Source organism: Aythya marila (assembly GCF_965140915.1).
Source record: "Aythya marila genome assembly, chromosome: 7".
Lineage (NCBI taxonomy): Eukaryota > Metazoa > Chordata > Aves > Anseriformes > Anatidae > Aythya > Aythya marila.
In genome coordinates, this window is record NC_139048.1 from 19,118,964 (window position 1) to 19,139,961 (window position 20,998).

The window sequence follows — 20,998 nt, forward strand, 5'->3', positions numbered from 1 at the left end:
CCCAGCAGGGGCACGTGCTCCTAGAAAAAAAGGTAGGCTGTAATTTTCAAAGAAGCCTGAGGGGACTTACAGTCTCAGGAGCTGAACCAATAACGGTTTGGGGAGCCCAGAACAGTATTTAGCCATAATTTAGGTAACTGATGCAAAAATGATACCCCCAAAATCTCACTCTGTGTGTGTGTGTGCATTTGCATGTAAGGGAATGTGCAGGGCACAGGTGTTTTTCTATGCATTATCTGTCTGGCTTGATGGGTTGTTTACTGCACAAGAGCTCAGTTCCCACAGGAGAAATTATTTTAAGGCCTTTCTGCTATACAGAATAATTCACAAGCCTCAGGAATGGTACTCTTCTGGATAGCAGAAGTGGATTTCAGTTCTTAGAATGGAGGCTTCACACCAAAGTCTCATTTTTTTGTGTTAATTTTCTAGTAACCTAGTGTCTTGGAGAAGAAAGCCACCTCCACAGACAAAAAGGAGTAGGAACTTGGGTTCAATCTCTATAGTCATCATTTCCCTGTACATAGCTCTAAGTGACTCCCTTTTCAACATGTGGCATTTTCACCCTGTTCTGAGGAATCCAACTCTTTCTCAGCATGGTTGAGATACTTGGATAATTCAGCGGGGTTTCTGGATTTCTCTCCTGGCTTGAAATGTAAATGTTAGTTGTTACACTGTCTGTCTTAGATTTAGCTCCAGATCACAGAGATTTCCTTTGGTTCCTTAGAAAATCCCAGCTCAGTATTGAAGACATGTGGGCCACCTCAAAGCATTCATGCAAAGATAGAAAATGCACATCTGCTCCTTTGGAAAATGTGCACATTCCCATTCACACATCTTAAAGCAGAATTAACAGTAGTTGTGAGTGTCTGTTTTCCAAACTGCAAGAGCTAAGTGTCTTCTCCGTTTCATCGTTAGTTGTACCAAAAATAATCTTTCCCAGTTTGTCAGGGTTGCCCAGATTCCTGGTGCATGTCTGCTTCTCCCCTAGTATCCGGCAGAGGGATGGGAAATGAGGAGGGAAAAGGCAGTACATTGACTAACCCAGTGCTCAGATCAACACTGAGGAAAAAGAATCATGCTTTTACTAAAGCCTAAAAACAGATGGTTGTGTGCCCTACTCCAAAGACCAGAGGAAAGCAAAGAAATATCCTTTGCACCATGATAACAAGCTAGTTATTAACTGATAGTGTATTTCAGGGCAAATAACAGGGTTGATAATGTGAACTAACAGCTCATATTATTCACATGAACCTAATCAATGCCCTACATTCCTTGTCATCATTACAATTCTTTCTAACTGTATGTCTCTGTAATGATTTAAAAATACATATAATTCTAATCTAGATCTCAACATTCTTTGTCTTAGAAAAATACCACCTGTAAGGCATTAAGCTTAGGAAAATGGTCCCCCCAAATTCTGTCAGTTAGAGACAGTAGTAGTCACACATTGCTGTTTGCTTGCTCATTTGTAAGTAACTGCCATTTTTTATGAATCATGTTTAAACATCTAGCTGCAGAGAATCTCTTTCAGTATTTACAGGAAATAATGTTAACAACAAAGTAGACTTTCCATCTTTTTTACTACTTGTTTATCTTCCCAGTTACATTTGGTGTGATCACTAACCTGGGCTCTTTTGAGTCATTTTCGTATTCTGATTTTTATGCAGTAGCCAGTTGTTGAATTTCTCAGTTTTGCAGAACCATTTAAATGGATTAAAACTCATACAGTATATTGTGTAAAGTGATATATGTATGAAGAATATTAAAGATACTTAATATGGAAAAGACTGGATTAGTCATGAATGAGTAAACAACACTGATGTATTTCTTCTAATGTCTCTTAAGTCTCTTTAATATCTAAATGATCCAAATATACTGCTTCCTTTTTCCTAAACACAATCTGTTGTGCTGTCATGTACAAACAATAGTGGTTGTCAAACCCAACATTTAAAAACTTCAGCCATCCATTCAAGGACCAAAAATTATACCAAATGGGCACAAATAATAAATAATTTCTTCGCCTGAGTAATATGATAAGTACTTATGAATAATAAATGTTTAACAGTTGGGATACAGTCAAAAAAAAAAAAAAAGAAAAAGAAAAAGAAAATGCATTTGCTGGTGAATCCATTTGATATCAATAATGCTGTAATGCTCTCTCAATAGAGAGTAATTGTTTAGAAAATTACACTGCAGTGAAAGACTAGAACATCACCAAATTACAAATGAAAATCAGTTATGGAAAATCCACGATTTGTGGTTTAAATGAGAAAGTTAGACAGATGTTGTCTTGGGGATGGACTTGGTAAATACTGAAGTGTCTTTCCAGCTCTTTAAACAACAGGAAACACATTGAAACCATCACACTTATCCCTTCTGGTTCCAGAGCTGACATGGACATTCAACAGTCTGTAGCACAATTTCCTTACCATCCAACCCAGAACAACTTTCTAATGGTTAATTCTAATAATGTTCCTTTTGAAGAAACGAAGACAGAAGTTGGTGTACCAGGCCTCCTAGCAGTATGATCCTTCTCCTTTTAGAGTTCACAGGACTCCAACCAAGAAACGGCAGCCAGCTTACTTGTGTTTTTGTTTGTTTGTTTGTTTGTTTGTTTGTTTTTGGTTTGTTTGTTTGTTTGTTTTGCTACAGAATGCTGCATTCTTGCTCTCTGGAGAGTGCTTCTAATGCAGTCTTCCTTGATCACACCACAAAAACTGCCCTAGACCAGTGATTTTCAAACTGTGGTCTGTAGGGAGCCCACAGATTCACTAAGGAATTAGTGAAAACTTACTCCTAAAAACAAGCACATGCGTACTCTTCAAAAATCTGAGTGTGGTTGTGATAAAGAAACACATTTCCATTTTTTTCCTCCAAGTATCTCTAGTCATACAAAAGACACAGATCCCTCCTGTAAAATCACAGTATTGCACTGGGACTGGATGCAGTCCTTCATGAATTCCTTAAGTCCCTTCATTTCTTCAAGAACATCGAGTGGAGTGCCTTTCTTCCAGCAGGATTTCCTTTCATGCGCACCAATTTAAATGTTCAGATTTCCAGACATTAGGAAAAAAAGCTTCCAGCATGACTCAGTTACAGGAAGTTTGTTTTTCTTTGTCTCGTTAGGCTTCCTTCTGCCTGTGCTGCCTTGGTTCACTCAGCTTTAATATGAATATTTTCATATAAAGAAATAAAATCTCCCAGAATTTTGGCTAAGTGCAAGGGTTTATGTAACCCAACTTAGATGAGACACTCAGTTAAACATGAGACACGTAAAAGACATTCCCCCCGATTGCATGAGGGGCTTTGCACAAGAGCTTATTTCACACATAGGAATCAAGGTCTGATTCTGTTGGCGCTGATGCTATTTTGCTTTGCTGTCAGCACAGGTGTAGCTGGCAACAGCATGTGATACTGGACAGTAGTGTGTGTAAACAGGTCTTAGTTCACGAAACACTATAGTTGTCAGTGTGAAAAGCAACTTGTTCATTCAATCATTGTGCCATTGGCCATTTGAAAAGGGGTAAGGACAGTACACACTTCCCTGTAGTGGGATTTCTGTTTTGCAAGAGGAAACCCCCCAATCTTTACATGCTAGCATAATCCATGCTGTTCCTGCAACTGGAGGAGATAAGGACAATGTCAGAGGGAAAGCTGGTTAAAAACCTCTCCTCTTCATTTCTGTATTTTGAATCAGCTCTGGCACTCTTCATAACTGTTTCTCTTGCCTTTCTATGCACAGAAGGCATTTATACAGGGTTTGCCATCACAGTATCTAAGTTGATGTGGCTGAGATATGCCCACAAAGAAACTGGGTTATAGGTCTTTTTTTGTGTGTTGTTTTGTTTGTTTTTTTCTTTCACCAAAGAAAACATCTTCATGATATAAAGGAAAGCTATCTTTCCCCATAGTCTTGCTGCTTACTTAAGCCTCACATGACGGGCAGAATGAAGTTTAATTACTAATGAGAGTTCTGAGGATGTAGATCTAACACACTATTGGAAGAAATCTGGAGATTTAGCAGCTTTTTGTCAGTGGCTGGTTTTCCACACTTTCCCAGTATCACTTACACCAACACAAAATCAGTGAAACCATGTAGCCAGTTAGATACTGCTTCATTCTGATCTAAATGATAACCAAGTGTGGTGCACTGGAAAAATGGGCCCTTGGAGTGTTGAAGCGATGAACCAACATAATACAGGGAAGCATTGCGTAGCTGCTCCTGTCTTTTTCCAGAAGAAATCTGAAGCTAAGTTTCTAGCATACAGCTGTTAAGACAACAGCATTTTATAGAAAGCACGGAGGAGAATATTTGGCAGTAATGGTATGAAAAATAAATAAATAAATCTTTAGTCTTATTCATACAGGGCCATACTGATCTGAATATTATTGATGTAAATCAGGAGTAGCAATGTGGAATTATTCTGGATTTGCACTGGAATAAGTGAGATCACAATCTGGCCTAAACTACTAATGGGAACTATAACCCTAACCACATATGAATGCAGTTACACCATGGAGTCCTTTATTACACTTTATGGACACTGACTTTACAGTAAACTGGCTGGCACCCAGATAAAACCAGATGGAGTGAAATTTGGCCTGTAAAACCTTGCCATAAATATATTCCTTACACAGTAAATGTTATTGGACACAAAATAGAGATGGAAAGATTAGGAGGAAACCACATCATCCCCTACTCAATGCAAGGTTGTTCCCTGTGCTGCATGTTTCAAAGCTTTTGTTCACTTTGGTTTTTAATGACTCCAATGAAAGAAGTTCCACCACTGACCTGGGAAAGCTGTGTTACAGTCCAACCAGACCTCCAGTCTCAATTTATGTCCTCTAAACTCAAAGGCATAATGTAAAGGTTTAATCACTTTATGTTGGGAAAATAAAACTGGAGTGCACAGCCAGTGACTGGCCTACAATAAGTCAAATGTTTATGCTAACAGGAAACAGCCATGTATTAATAATAAACAGCAATATACTGGTAAGAATATGGTCTCTGACTTAGAGAAATTTCCCAAGAGATGGCAATGAGGGTAATATGTTGGTCCCAATTGACAGCCTAAGACTCTAGGGCTGTCTCTTGTCACTTGTCCGATACTTGCATTATCAACCTAAGTATCATCATGGGAACTTAATAAAAAATTCTGTCCAGTGTGCTGCAGACAAACACTGGACTGTATCATCAGCATGAAGTTAAATAATAAGGAGTATATTGTAATGTCCTATACAAATCTTAGGGATACTCTTATTTGAGAAATAAGCAGTTTTTAACAATTCTCTATCTGAAAGGGAATAACTGCAGATGAAGCTCAGAGACAGGCCACAAAAACAGGAGACAGCCTTAAAAAAATCCCATTCAAGAGAGACATAAATGCTCACTTGAATAACATGTTGTCATAAGCTATCAAGAAAAAGTCCCTAAATGGATTTAGAAAGTAATGAAGGGCTAATTAGATGAGCTGCAGTAACAACAGGCAGGGTTCTTGCTTTCCCTCCCCTCCCCTCCCCTTCAAGCAATATAAACTGATTGAGACTGAGCAGAGCACAAACCAAAGAAGGCAATGGAAAACTGTCTCATATAGACTGGCTACAGCGAGACTTTGGCATCTTCTTTAAAATGGATGGATTGGCCAATGTAGAAAGCAAATGATAGAGATGGTCTCATCCAATGCAATTAATGCTTCTGTCATTTTCTGAAGGATGTTCCTCTTCTAGCTGTCAGCAGAACAGAGCCTCTCATCCAGACTTAAAGGGTGCAGATTCTGTCTATCAGTAGATAGCAGTAACTCAGACATCCCAGGTACTTTCTTTAGTATATCCAGAAACTGAAAACCACAAGCCAAACTCTGCCCTATCCGATCTATATGCCTACCAAAGTCACACACATTTTGCAAGCACACCTCAGGGAAGAATTTGCACTCCCTGTCTACATGATTGTGTTGACAACAGGTCACATTTTGATGCAGATCCATCTTGATTTGGTTTTGTGTAAGATATTTCAAAAGCGGCAGAGCACAGAACAGCACTCAGATGTACTGATTTACAACTCACATTCTCTTTGGCTGTGTGTTGGTCACTTTTTGACAACCACTATTTTCAGGTAGTCTTAACTTTAAGTAGTCCCTTCCAAAGCCAAGGAGACAGTGTGATGAATCTGATAAGAGAGCAAATCCAGCTAACACAAAGGAGTGAGTCCACCAAAGCTGCTAGGAAAACTAGGAAAAGTAACTTATTTTCTTTAAGCATATAAACACTTTTTTTTTTTTTTTTTTTTTTTTTAGTGTTTAAAGATTCCACATTCAGTAAAGAGTGTGTTACTTCTGTATTTACATTGTACTGCACATACACCAGCAAATCAGATACAAGCAAAGCGAACTCTATCTGCAAAATGATACCTTTGTTCCCAACTCTTTACAAATTAATACTGCATGTGCATTCATTTCATTACTTTATTTCCTCAAAAATAGATTGACAAGGGCTAGGCTGAGTTTTCAGATCTAACAACCCACTCAGACTTTTGTAAACATTTTATATTTTTTGCAAAGCATCTATTATAAATTACTGTAAACAGTGATCTCCTGTAAGAAATTAATGTAACTGCAAAAAGAAATTGATACAATTGAATAATGTTTCCCTTCTTTACCCAACCTGCCCAGTCCCTTGGTCTGCACAGCTCTAATTGTGAGAGGTCATGTGCCGGGATAAATGATGGCGTTCTCGGAAGTACTCATGACAAATTGGACATGTTAGCTTCTCCTCTCGTCTCCTCTTGCTCTGGGATTCAGTTGAGGAGTATTCTTTTTTGTGATGTGACCGCATGTGGAAGACTAAATCAGATGTCATGCGAAAGGACAGGTTGCATTTGGCACACCAGTTCTGGGCAGCCACTCCAAATGAGGTGAAGGTAGGAGGAAGAAGAGTCAAGGAAGAGGAGGAGGAGGAGGAAGAAGTGGTGCTTGTGTTTTGTAACTGTCCTCCTGCTTGTTTGGGCCACAGGTCTGAGGTATATGGGAAAACATTGCTCCGAGTGATGCTAGTCTGCAGCATCTGAGCATTACACAAATCACTGACGAAGAACTTGGAATTGAGAAGAGTGCTGCAGCACATGATGTCTGTGGTGGCAATGAAGCCGGACAGCTCCCCCAGGCTCTTTGGTGACTCAGTCATGGGATGAGAAGAATTTATTGCAGCTCTTTCTGCTAGACATTTACTAGGCTTGCTGAAAGCACTCTTCTGCTCTCCTCGGGCTCTGGTGGGCCACACGAAGGAGAATGCACTGCCAGAGGAGTTCAGCAACACTTCCTTTGATACCTGCTCCTTACCAGCTGGGACCGTGTTATCCTCCTCTTCTGATTCCTTGGGTCTCTCATTCCTCATCTTCTCTTTCACCCTCCTGACCTCAGTGAAAGCACTTTGCTTCTGCTCGAAAGCATCCTTCCTAGCTGATTGCCTCCCTGAACTAGGCTTCCAGAAAGAACCTGCCAGTGAGCGCTCTCCCCCAACCTCTTCCTTGCCCCCACAGTTACGTCCCTCACTCAGGTTATTTGTTTTCTCCAACAACACTGTTTTTCTGCTCCTGTTGTTCTCAGCCTCTTCTAGTTTTGCTCTCTTTTCTCCAGTGAGACCATGGGCATCATCTTTATGAGCTGTCATTTTCACCTCCAGATCCCTTGCCAGACTGTGGAAATTTGTGGTCTGGTCCTCTAAGTTGCCTTTTTCAGTCTTGCCATCCTGGAAGGTTCTCCATAGCAGGGCACTCTTCTCTGGTCCGCATAGGAAGCGGACATGGGAGAGATACGAATGCTCACATTTAAAGACTCGGTTGCATTCTTGGCATCTCAGCTCTGGAGAAACAGACAACATATGATGAGTTTTGCAAAGTTAGAATCATGGATGGATGCAGATCCTGACCCTGCTGTTGACACCAACAAACAAAACACAAACCCAGAAACATCTCATGTCATACAAGACTATACATGGTAAAGGTAATGCCAGTGCAGAGTCAGGTCCCCTGCTGTTATGGAAAATGGTTCACTTGTATTTATCTCCATGTGCTCCTTGCAGAAATGCTCTCATTTAGACTCTCCAGCCATGTTTGTATTAGATGAAATTGCTATTTTAAAGGCATATTTTTATTTTAAAGGCATATTTCCAACGGATATTTTAAGCTTTTAGGAGTCCAAGGTAGTCAGGTGCATAGATCTCCATTGCACAGTTTAAAAACTTCAGCACTGCTCCCTAGTGCACTGTCCTCTGCTGGAAAGTAACAACTAAAGTGGTATAGAGAACTACAAATTTCTTCTCACTGGATGCCTCCAGCTCAATCCCCAAAACAGAATGTTTTCTTAGCTGTCTGCTCTTTTTTTTTTTCTCTTTTCTTATCTGACTGTTAAGGATTTAGACTGGTTTTATTTCCTGCATTACAGGATCACCCATGCTAATGTTGCAGACTCACTTCAGTCCTCAGTGACCCCCGCAGAACCATTAGTCTGGTACTTACCATTTTGGGGACTTTGAGCTTTTATCTCATTGAAACCCAAGAGGCTGGAAAGCTCCTCATCATACCAGACAAGCAGCTCCTCATTTTTGTTGATTTTCCTGGTAGAGCGATAATATAACTGACTGTTTTCTAAGTAAGCTTCTAAGTTTTGCTCCTTGTTATTGGCAGCTGCTTGTACAAGTCTCATCCAAGGCAGCCCTGTAGGACTGTGCACAGACGTAACATCCACCTGTGAAACAGGACACAAAAAATGCAAGTTTGAAGTCCTGTGACCCCAAATAGATTTCCATGAAATTCAAGAAAAAGCCTATTTTCTGCCTCACACAGAGCCCATGCCAAAGCTGCAAGCCCAGATCACACACGGCTTCAATCAAACTCAAAGTCATGGGAGGGAGAAGGCTTCCCTCATGTGAGTGCTTAGAGCTCTGGGAGCACTGAGTGGGACCAGAAGGGGACACCGTTCTTCACATGAACCTGCTCTGGGCCAGCAGTGCCAGGGCTGCTCCCTTGGCCCATCTCCGGCCCCCTCATGGCAAGGTGCTCTCCTCTGCTGATGCTGGTTGTCTCCTGAGGCTGCGTTGGGTGTGGATCTTAGAGGTACAGATGGCGTGCTCCTCTGTAAGAAGGGGTCCCAATCCCATGGGAAAATGGGATGTGTCAGGAGAGGGGTAAATTAGGAATAATTTTGATTATTTGAGTCAACATCCCAAGGAGACAACTTCCACATTTACTGCTGGCTAAATTATGTAAATATTAGATTTTAACAAATACAGCTAGGAAGTACTTATATTATCACTTTCCTTTTTCAGAAATAAAATGACATATTCCCCTTTCTTCCTTTGATAAATAGCTTAAATTCATTTCAGGGTATACGAACAGACAAAAACCCATTTGATTAATACTTTTCATTACATTATTTCTGAGTGTAGTGAGGGGTTGATTTACTTTCAGTATGTGTGTATTCAGGAATACCAAACAGCTTAATTTGAAAATTTCACTTAGGTTGGAAGGTCAGGCACTCAAAAGTTAAAAACATAATATTAAGCCTACTGCTCAAATTAAATCTCCCTTCTGTGTACATGTTACAACATAGTCCTCAGTTGCATAAATGCCTTTCTCCACAGGACTCCTGAGTCATTTAGTCACAGGTTGACCATGCTCTGGAAATAATATAACTGTAAAACATTTGGTTTTGTCTTCCTCATTCAGTGTGTGGCTCCCATCTTATTTAATTGATTGCATTTGCTTTGAATAGGGAATGATTTATTTATTTATAGGTTTTTTCCTTGGTTTTTACCACAGCAGATCTATGTCCTCAGCAGTATTTGAAGGATGGGGAAGATTTTCATAGCTCGGAGGCTGAAACACAGGGCGATCAAGGGCAACACTTATACACATAAAAAGCCTCGACTAATTTTTGAAGCACTAAGTCATTGTTTTGAAAGGAAGAAATTTGGAAATGAAAAATGTCTAATGACAAGTATGATCCAAATTTCACCCCAAGCAATGTATAGCTCTTTGTTTTCCACTAATTGCAGGGCAGCCATTCATTGGTGTTTTGTATCAGAAACAGTATTTTGGTTTTCTTTCTCTGTGTTTAGCTCAGTTTGACGATTACCTACCATGAAAAGTATGACCACGGTAGGAGCTTGAATAAAAGAATAAAACATTAAGGGGGCATTAGTATAAGAGTTAATTATTATAAGGGAGAAAATAAGTTAGCATGCCCTGTAACTGGTTCTCTCTAAACGCCGTGGTAATTAACAATGATTGAGAAATCCAAAAGTCTGACAGCAACACAAGCACACCCACCCACACACACAGTGGTTGCAACTAATAGCTTTGACAGAGGCTGTCATTTATTAGTTTCAGTGTTTCAGAAATACCAAGTACCCACCCGGAGCTCTAAGCAAAGTCAAAGGGAACACAGCTCCTCCAGGAACCAGGCCTGCAGGGAAGGAGCTGAGAGAGTTTGAAGGAGGTGGGGAGGAATACAGGGCAGAACAGAAGACCTGGGTACACTTAACTGCAAGCATGAGCCTGCTTCAGTTTTTCCACGCATGCAGAGACACTACAAGAGATGCAAGTCCACCCTCTTCCTGGGACGGAAATCCCTCATATGAATCTTTTACATTCATAAATGAGGGAGGGGCTTTACTGCACAACAGGTTCAGTCAGAGCTGTGCAATGGACATGGTCTGGCTTCCTTGACAGAGGCTGGAGAAGAAGGGTGAAGATAAGGCTGTTCCTTGGATCCAGGAGGCTAACCCCACGAGAGGCTGTAAGGCTCAGAGGAACTCAAAGGGGAAGGACAGCTTTATAAGGGGCGGGTTTGCTTTGCTGGGGTAAATGGCTGGCTGGGAAGAACCACCTGTGCCAATGGTGGCCATTGTCTTTGCCCAAGCATACAGATTGGACCAAGGAGTTCAAATTAGAGTCTCCAAGAGGATGAGAGAAAAAAAAAAAAAAAAACAGGGCTCCTTTTTGGACTAAACTTAAAAGCCAAGTCATCAATAGTCAGCACAGCAGTGGAACTTTGTATTCTTCCTGCAAAGGAGCCAGTTTTCACTAAGGTCCCTCCAGTATACAGCTCATAATTAGAAACACACTGGCTACTTCTCCCTTTTGGAGGAGCTGTTAGTTGTGCTGAACAGAACAAAAATCTACCCCCTGACATAGTCACCTCCTGCAAGATGGTGTGATCCTGTCTGACATGACTTACATTTAAATGCTGCGTTCTCCTACCTTGAATACGTAATGGATGTTCCGTCTTTCAGAACACTTGAGGGCAATAAAAGCTACAGTGTCCACTAGGGTGTTCTGGAGCATACATGGTCCAAAAACAGCTTCTTCGGGAATGTCTTGTGTGGTGTGAACAGTAGCCAATACATCCGGAAAATGGTGATGCAGAAGTTTGTTGTCATTTGTCCACAGAAATTTAGGCAAAGATGTGAGTTCCATTATAAACCTGTAAAATGAGCAAGAAATCACACTTGTAATACAGATGAAAATGGAAGGGGGCACCACTACTTACAATATAAAGGTTTCTAGGAACTAACTGGAGGTGAATTGTAAGACCATGTCAGAACATTGTTGGTTACACAGAGCTTTATTAACATCCAGTTCTGAAAGAGAAAAAAGGCTTTGCAATAAACCAAAATATTAGGTTTGTAAACAACTTAGTTACTCTTTTCTGGACTAGTGAGACCATCCAAGAGCTCAACTGTTTCTGCATTGTGTTCTCTACAGCCAGCAGTAAAAAGCCTTGGTAACCGTAAGCAAAATCTTCAGTCTGTGGAACTCAGAATATTCTTGTTCAACATATTCTCAGATAAATTTCTTGTTTAGTAGTCCTTATAAGCGCGAAGAAAAATGCAGAAAGAGAACAACAAAAAAGCAGATGCTTTACCAAATAGGTTTTGAAAAAGCTGTGCTTTTTAATTTGTAAGTGTAACATCAGTCCATGTTCTGGTTAAGCAGATACAAAACCAGGAACAGCCTGAGTCCCAAATCTATTCAGCCTGAATGCACAAAATCTTTGTACATTGACACAGGGATTATTTTCATCCTATCTCAAAATGTATGTGAGATTTTAGCTGTTAGCTGTTGTTAGGAAAATTGAATGAGGTTATGACTCTTTGCACAATGTTAGTAGAGGTTGGTATACTTAGGGACTGAATTTTCTTGCACTGAATGTAGAATATTACATTTTTCAGAGCAGAGGCAATTTCTGCATTATGAGCCTCAGTCTGAGAACCGTATACACAGCAAGGAGGCAGTTTTGAGTTATTTGTCATTCTAAGCTTCTCTAGGTTTTTAATAAAGTTATTGCCATCTCCAGCTCCCATCTGGAGGTCATGGAAAACCCTCATTTACGCCATCAAGAGATGGATCAGGTCCATTAGGCAGAGAAAATTAAAGAGAACAGCAACAAGCCCTGAAGAGTCCTTAGCCTAATAAATATTGAGATAAAAGGGCTGAAGATCCAGTCTAATCTTTCTCACTCTCTGCCAACAGAATTGATTTGTTATTCACTGACTCATGACTTAAACTGAAGTGATATAAAGCGCTCAGGAGAGTTGCACTGATTTAACCAAATCAGTTTCTAAATCAGTATAGTTAATTCAGAATAATTTCCTCTTGGTAGGCAAGTCTAAATCCCTACCCTGAAAATATTGAAATGCATGGTTTTGTATACAAAGCATTGTAAGCCTCTGAAGGAAGATGGCCTTAAAAAAAAAAAAAAAAAAAAAAAAGAGCAGGGGGTAAAAGGAAAAAAAAAAAAAAAAAAAACAAAACCACAAAACAACCAAAGTTCAAGTGGCTTGCCAGATATTAATCATTAAGAGGAGGATAGAATGGGTCTCTGCTTTCTGCTACTGATGAGTTTCACTGCCTGGTTTCCCAATAATCCGGTGAAGTTACTATTGCTATGAGAACAAAATGATGTCTTGTATGTGTATATTTGTGCAATATATAGAATCTACCTAAATAAACACATAAGCACATTCATATGCACGTGTTTCCATTTAAATTATATTAATTTTTAATAAATGAAAAGTCAAGTCACGTTAAAAAAAATAATAATACATAAAAATACAAGTTTCTAACCATCAGAAGAAAGAAAAATAAATAAATCTAAAACTCCTAATCCTTTCTAACATTATTTATCCACTTATGACCTTAGAAGGCAAATCCTCTCACTAAGATTCCCCTTTCTGTGAAATTCATCTGAATGTCTCCATGTAAACCAGGAGAGCATTGTGCCTTGGCTACACTGTTGTCCCTCCAGAGGAAACAGAATCTCCTGATTCCTTTGAGGGCCCTCAAAGTTGAATTTGTGATGGGAAAGGAGTCAAAGATGCTGGATTTGAGCACATACACTTTAAGGAAGAGTATGGGTTGCTGCCTGTGTGCAGTAAATCTCTTCCCTTCGTCCAGAAATTCCAGCCAAAGCACCAATACCAAGATCTAAGAAATCCACACCCCCTTCCAGCCAGCTACTGCTGCCTGCTACCTTCCCCTATTTCAGCAGCTTTCAAAACCTCCCTCCACACACCCAAAGCTTACCAGAACCATTTCTTCAAAAACTGAAAATGTGCTATACTAAGTGCAAGTTTTATGAGTAACAGCACCACCTAGTGATTTCTGCCATAATATAACAAATCTTTTCCAAAGAAAGGGAAAAGGCAGAGGGGCCAGACAGGCTTTAGCACGGTGTCCCCACTTTAGCTTTGCTACTTGCAAGATGGATGTGAAACCACCAGCTCCCAGAGCACAAGCGCAGCACACACCTCCAACCTGGGCAGCTTTTCTGAGCTCCTTGGTGAAAGTGTCAGCAGCTCCCAGCAAGGTGTTTGCTGCTTGATGTGCTGCCCATGCTCTTGCTCCAAATCATGAGGATAGAAGGGCTTCCACACATCCAAGAAGAAGGGCAGGAATTAATTCCCTGGATGTGGGAACCTCTGCCTGTCCTTACTGTCCCACACAGCTGCTTTCAGGCTAATCCTCCCTTCTGGGAGCAAATAAATCAATATATGCACATCTTCAGTTCCATTTAATTCTCCTAGATTGATGAGATGGGGGAAATGGAACCTAATAAGGAGTATAAGATATTTTCTAACCAACACAGCTTTCCTCTTTCCAAAGTTAAGAGTCCCTTGAACTCAATATGCCATGAATGTGACTTATGAATTAGTCAAAGACTTGTGATGGACAAAAAAAAAAAATCCCCCAAGTGACAGCAATGGTCACATTCCTCTCTTGCACAGCATGGTCAACTTTGTAGAGAGTTGTGAAGAGGATGTACCGCTTATAGAGAGCAAAAAGGCTTGCTGTGTTAAGCCCTGCATCATGAGCTTTCAGCAAGGGAAGATCAATCTCTTCAAATAATTTGTCAAACACACCATCTAGTGAAACATCTCAGTATAACATGGTGTCCCCAAAAGTGACAGCAGGACAGGAGCTCTTGTATAATTCTGAATCCAGTCCTAGAGCAAATTTCACATCTTTGCCAACAGTCCTCAGAGTCTAAAGAAGGTTATAATCATTAGATACCTACAACTCGAGTCCTAATTTGAAATGAAAAAGGTACACTAGAATGACTGGCATTTTTCTTTGACAGACTGAAGTGAATTGCTCACATTCTTCAAAGGGAGCAAAGGACGGAGAAAACGATCATAACAGTGAATTCTCCAAAACTTCACCTAACTGATTTTTTATTTTTTCCTGGAATGTCATGAACTTCTGAGGCTGGTATCAGGCCTTCATTTCCTTAACTTCCTATCATTCCTACCTACACCTCTTATGTATGGTGTATTCAGCTATCCCCCCCTCTGACTGTTGTATTTGAACCTCAAAGCACTTGGATCTCTGTAGTTCCCACTGATGGATTAATTGCTTATTTTCCCAAGCTGAGCATAATTTCTGTCTTTTATCTTCATACATTCCTCAGACACCATCACCTCTGTCTCTCAATGAGCTAGGTGTCCTTCTCTTATCTCATTCCAGTACTTAAGCAGCTACAGTTGTAATCAGCTTCTTTTCAGTGACCTAGAAATGCCCATCAGTGTTTTCACATGCCATCAGGACAAGCATTACAAGTTTTCCCTGTGGTTTTATTCCTTTTATAGATTTCTTAGCTTCGTGGCTGATATCAAAACAATGATTTTTTCCAGTGGAAATGCAGGAGACAGTTGCTTATGTTACCTATTTTCATTAATCAAAAAAAAAACTGTAATGGGGAAAGGTGGTTTTGTATTCCTGTGTAGAGGGGTATTTTGCTCAGAGTGACATCTCCAGCACCTTCCTTTGATTTCAGTGTCAGAACAGTGACAGTTAGTGTCCTCCTTAAAAAGCATGTTAAATGAGTCTGATTTCCACCTGCTTTGGAGGGGATTAACCTACCTGGCAGTGCTGTGTGAAGAGAACCCCATCCTAAGACATTACGCAAAGGAGTGGGATGGTGTCAGCAAGGCAACCACCCCTCTTTTTGCTTTACTGTGCTCAACAAGAGAACTTGATGCAAATTCATTTAACGTATAGGTGAAGACATACTACACCAAAATCACACTTGTCTTATGTTACTGATTTCCACGTTTTGGCTAACATGGCTTTGAGAAGCAGTAATTATTCTGCGCTTTCATTTCACACAGCTTTGTGAGCTGTCTTGTACATTTGACTAATTCACCCCTCTTCTATTATTTGGCAAGTTTACAGAACCCTTGTCATAAGCCTCTTTGTGAAGGTCATGTCTTCAGCTCTGTATTGTGCAATGACATGCTTGCCTCAAACAGCCAATGCTATGAGTGCCATTGCCTCCTAGAGACACGTTCTCCCTCATGCAATATAACCCTGCTGTTCTCACTCATGTTCTGCATAAGCAGTTCCTATTCCTCTGGGCTCACCCACACACATGCCTCTGAAAGGGTGAAATAAACTGAATATTTATAGTGCATTAGTAGCACATTAGACTCAGATCACCTGCTAGACGATGGGTACTCTCCATATTCTATTTGTCACAGATGTGAATTCTTCATATGGATGAGTTTAGGGTCTTGATGTTTAATGGACTCTTCATCCCCTAGAGAGTATCTGATACACATATACCATGTCCCTGAGTCATGGATTTTGCATCTTTATTTCTGAGGAGTGTGACAGATCTGTCAAGTAACCAGTACCTATAGGCAGGCAACTCCCTATGGATTATGCAGTTGTGGATGTTCCATCAAAAAAAAACACAAAGTAGATGGTGCTCACAGCAATTGATCCCAGCCTCCTTGCTTCCAGAAGCAGCTCACAAATTGCTACTGAAAAGGGCTCGACCTGATGTTTTTGGGGTAATCTATATCAAATCTGTGGCCCTGCAAAGTCAACTATGAAGCTTTAGGCTGGTTTTCCTTATCTTAATCTGAAAGATTTACACCCTTTTTTCCTGCCAAGTTTCACTGTGATTTAGCAGGTATTTCTAGTAATTTGAAGATACAGCTCCAATGTGTTGGCTTGCTCCTTTTATGTCTTCAGAAGACCTCTGTGAACCTGTTCTCTATTAATCCAGTTAATAGAGCCGCCTGGTTAAAGCACCATCTCCTTTCAGCTCTCCCTTACTAAGACCCATTCTAGGCATTTTCTGTGCTTCTTCAAGAAGACTCCTCACACACACACACACCCTCCCCGGAATTAGCATGCTTTGTAACAGTGTAAAACACAATTCAGCTTGTCTGTAAGTTTGGGCTTAGCAGGGAAGGGTGCAGAGGAGTTGTTAGACAGTTGTGACAACCAAGGTTGGATGAGTGCTTCACCACCTGAGTGGCATTCTTAAGTTTCTGCTCCCCACCCTCAGCTGTCTGCCTCCAACCACTGAGCTGGTGGGTAGGAGCTGTGACTGCCTGGCTGCTGGGTGGGAAGCATGAGAGTGTGTTTTTTTCAAAAACATTCACCAAAAAAACACAAAAACATTCCCAATGCTGGGGCTGTTGTCTGTATATCTATCCTAGTTGATTGTATAACAGTCTCCCATGCATATTAAGAAATAGCTCCATTGCTGAAATGTTTAGTAGCCATTTTCCATTTTCCTGAATGCTCTTCCAAGCTGGAACCTTGCAGATATCCTTTCTCTCTCCCCATTTCCTAGCACTTGCACGTCATCCCACTCGTACTAATCAGATTACAACTCATGCCTTCCTGAAAAATATTTGGGTAGCTCCCTCACCTTGTGACAAAAATACATTTCTAGGGAGGAGAAGTGAAAGAAGGTCATAGGAACAATCATGAGCTGATTTTCTACCATATGGCCTTCAGATGTCACTACAAGCTCTTCTAAGAAATGCATGGAAACATCCAAGTGCAGAAACACCAATTTAAACACAGACTCCCCTCTCCCCTATTTTCATAGGACTCATCCTGGTTCTCCTTGCCATAGTGTCAGTGTTGAACTGTGGCATCACCCTTTGCTTCTTGGTGGTCATAAAAGCACTGGTAGCCTTGCTTAATATTATCATCGACTTTGTGAGTGTAATGGAAACAACTGAACCACTTTTGCAAGTGAGGAAACTTCTCAACCAGAATTTGTTTTAGCTAGTTCTTTGCAAACATAAATGGAAGTGGATAATAAAAACTGGTTCTCTTAATTTGATAAAAATAACTCTAAATAGCTTCTTCAATTTCACCCTCACACATTCCGTTTCAACTGTGATGGAATTTGCATATAGTGATATCTCTTTCAAAACAAAACAACAACAACAACAACAACAACAAACAAAACAAACAAACAAAAAAAAAACAACACAGAAGTTACTCACAAATACTACTGTAAGTATTTGACTTGGGGAAGCATCATCCCAGTCTTCCCAGACATTTTTACATCTACTCTGGCCTTTCTCCAGAGTAGGGATTAACTTGAACAGCATTTGCCATGTCAACAAGACTGAAACATAAATAAATAGAATAGAAATTAAATACTGGAACCATCATTTCCTTCACCTTTGAACTTACTCCTCTCAGCTCAAAAGTGTGACAACGTTCTCCCTGAGGCACATAACCTGGGACTCCATGCCATGGCATTCCCGTGGCTACTGCCAAAACTGCCTTTGATTTCAATTAGGGGTCTCTCGGTCTGAGGAATCCATGATCAGACATGCAGTGTCATGCACAATAAACAGATATTAAGGGAATTGAGCTGATGCAGACAGAGTGCTTCTGTCTGCAGTATTTATTATTCTCTGTTGTTATAAGGAACTAAGGGTTCTTAACACATGAAGGGAATTCCAAGGGAATTAGAGATGGAAAAGTGAGAAAATCTTCTTGGGTTTTATACATTTGCTTTCCTTCTGTGCAAAGTTTTCTTTTTCTCTTCATGCAGTGAACTGCAAAGGAGAAGAATCAAAATTGGAACTGGAGGAAACTGGCAGGAAATCAGAGAAAAGAAAGAATTCTTGTTCTGAAAGATAAAATAAGTAATTCCAAACACCCCAAGGCAAATGCTGGAACAAACTGCAACCTGCTTCTTAAATCATTTAAATTAAAAGCTGAAAAGGTCCTCTCAAAGCACAGAAGGTCTAAGGAGGCCATTTCCTTTAGCTCACTGATGCTGCAAGATAGAGTATCTGTGCTTCAGCCTGGGCCCAGGTCTGGGAACCTTTCCTTTGGGCCTGAAGTGGTTCCTTCATACCTTTGCAGCTGAAAAGCACATGTACATGGCAGAAGAAAACTGCACAAGGAGATGTGGAGAGGACAGGTGGATTCAGCCATGTGCTGTGTTTCCCAGCCCAGGTGGGCTGCACAAAGTGCTGAGCTCAAGCTCAGCATCCTGTCCATCTTCTAGAAATAGCCCATGGACAGTATTCCTTGAATTCCTGAGCTCTAAGTATCCTATTTCATCCTCCCAGTTTCGCACATGGCAAATTTAGATTCCAGCAATGATTCTGCATAGAGATATAGGATCAGCTGGTTCAAAGAAGGGCCTTTACTGCCACTGTACCACTTCCAATTCATGTGTTAAGAGCAGTTCAATTAGCACTGATAAACAAAATGCTAATGATGAAACCCGTGGAGACCAGAATGTTTTTCTTACTCAGGGCTATCCTGGGCCATACTGTGAGCACCTCTTCTTGGCTCCTCTGCTCTGAGCACATACCCTGCGCTCCTGGGACAGTTCAGTCCCTGCAGCATGCCTGAGCCAGGCATCAGGGGAGAAGCAGAAGGAAATACAATTATGTGCCAGGGAGGAATTTTCTGGCTGCAGAGATAAACTGAATCAGATCAGAGCAGAATAAAATTGGGGCTGAATTAGCCCGGTGCATGAAAATGGTCTCCCCTTGGCATTTCAGCTGGCCTCAGCATCCCTTCATCATGCCTTTCTGCACAGCAGCTACAGAACTCCAGCTTGACAAGCCCTGAAAAATAAGGGGTAGAAATAGGGAAACTTCACATGCCATGAAAAGATCATAAAGCAGCTCTGAGTGAAGAGCCTGATATCTATGTTGAGCTTCCAGGTTGGCCCTTTCTTGAGTGCTGGTTCAATATGAAAGTTTTTATTGAGTCAGACACCTCCAAGTTTATGGGGTGCTCACAATTTTGCTGTTTTATTGTCATGGTATCTTCAGGGAACAGTTCTCCAAATCCTAGTATTTTAAGGCTCTGTGGTCTTCAGACTGTCTTCCATCACCTGAAATCCACAGTACATGCAATATAAACTGACAGCTCTTGATGAGCCATCATTATATCTTGGCTGGATACCCAGCCTAGTGAATCATGAAGCTGCCAAATCTTTTTATTATGAACAATCTCTCAAACTTCAGGGACAATAATGAAGAAGACAGAGCAAAAATCCCCATTTAGAAATGAGTAAATACCTAAATCTCCACATCTGCCTAAAGCAAGTATTGTGAAGTACAGGAGCCAACTGGAAGTACAGATTAAAAGATAAGATTCCATTTTTTATTCGTATTATTTATTTATTTATTTATTTTCTCTGAGGACAGGGAAAGCTGAAGTGGGATCTCTCCTGAGGCATGGGAGTTGCCCCTCTGCAGAAGGGGCAGAACTTTTCTCACATGACCATGGGGATGCAATTTCCACTCTACTTGAAGCCCAGGAATTAAATGTCTGCAATTCAGTGTCAGAGCTAGTTTGGTGAGGAAATAACTGAGATTTGGACAAGTTCCAGGAGAGGCATGTATCCTAACCTAAGGGATTTTCAAATGGGAGCTCCACAGCAAACTTCCCTGTGCTCTTTAGTACTTTTCACACTGAACACCTATCTCTACTGCCACTATCCTCCAGAGCAGGAAAAGGGCAGGCAGGAGTGGAATGGACCATCCCACACAGCAGGAAAGCCTCACTAATATTGATTTGCTGGGACGTGTGATGGAATGGTATCAGCACAGCTCCAGTGGAGCCTTCCTTGATCTAGCAGACCTTGTGAATGGGAGGTGTTAAATCTGGTAGAACACGAGTGACCCCACACAGAGTCACTGAGGTCTCTGCTTCACACCTCCCAGATGCAAGAAATGAAAATAAATAAATAAATAAATAAATCTTACAAACCAACCCACAAACAAACCACAAAAACTAGCAGGGTTCTTGATATTTCAGGCTGGACAACAAGCAGTAGTAAATACCACAATGTCCTAATTAGAAAGCATGAAATATGTTGATCTTCTGCTACCCCAGGTTCAGACAAACTGCATCTAGGAGTTTAGCTCCATGATGCATAAAATGTCAATACTCCTTTCTAGTTGGGTTGGCCCCAGAGGCAGAATTATTCATTCTGTCTGGCACTGCATCTGATTTAATGGACCCTGGTGGATGGTACTGCCTTGTACAAGCCATTCACAAGTCAGAAAACCCACCTGCAGACAAAGAAGAGCTGACTGTAGCTCTGTAGTCTGCTGGCTTTTAAAGACTTAACTTCTGTGCACAGGGATCTGTACTGAAGGGCTGACTCTTCGCTAGCATACAGATCATCCATGTGGTGGGAGCATTATC

General features: G+C 40.8%; 1 protein-coding gene across 1 annotated transcript; it reads right to left on the reverse strand.

Moving 5' to 3' along the window:
- Positions 1 to 6,410: 6,410 nt before the first annotated feature.
- On the reverse strand, positions 6,411 to 7,875 carry ZNF488 (zinc finger protein 488; the record flags this gene model as incomplete). The annotated part of the gene is made up of 1 exon (XM_082764657.1): positions 6,411 to 7,875. One exon carries the CDS (start codon positions 7,873 to 7,875, stop codon positions 6,688 to 6,690), a length of 1,188 nt encoding a protein of 395 aa, XP_082620783.1. The 3' UTR covers positions 6,411 to 6,687.
- Positions 7,876 to 20,998: the final 13,123 nt, after the last annotated feature.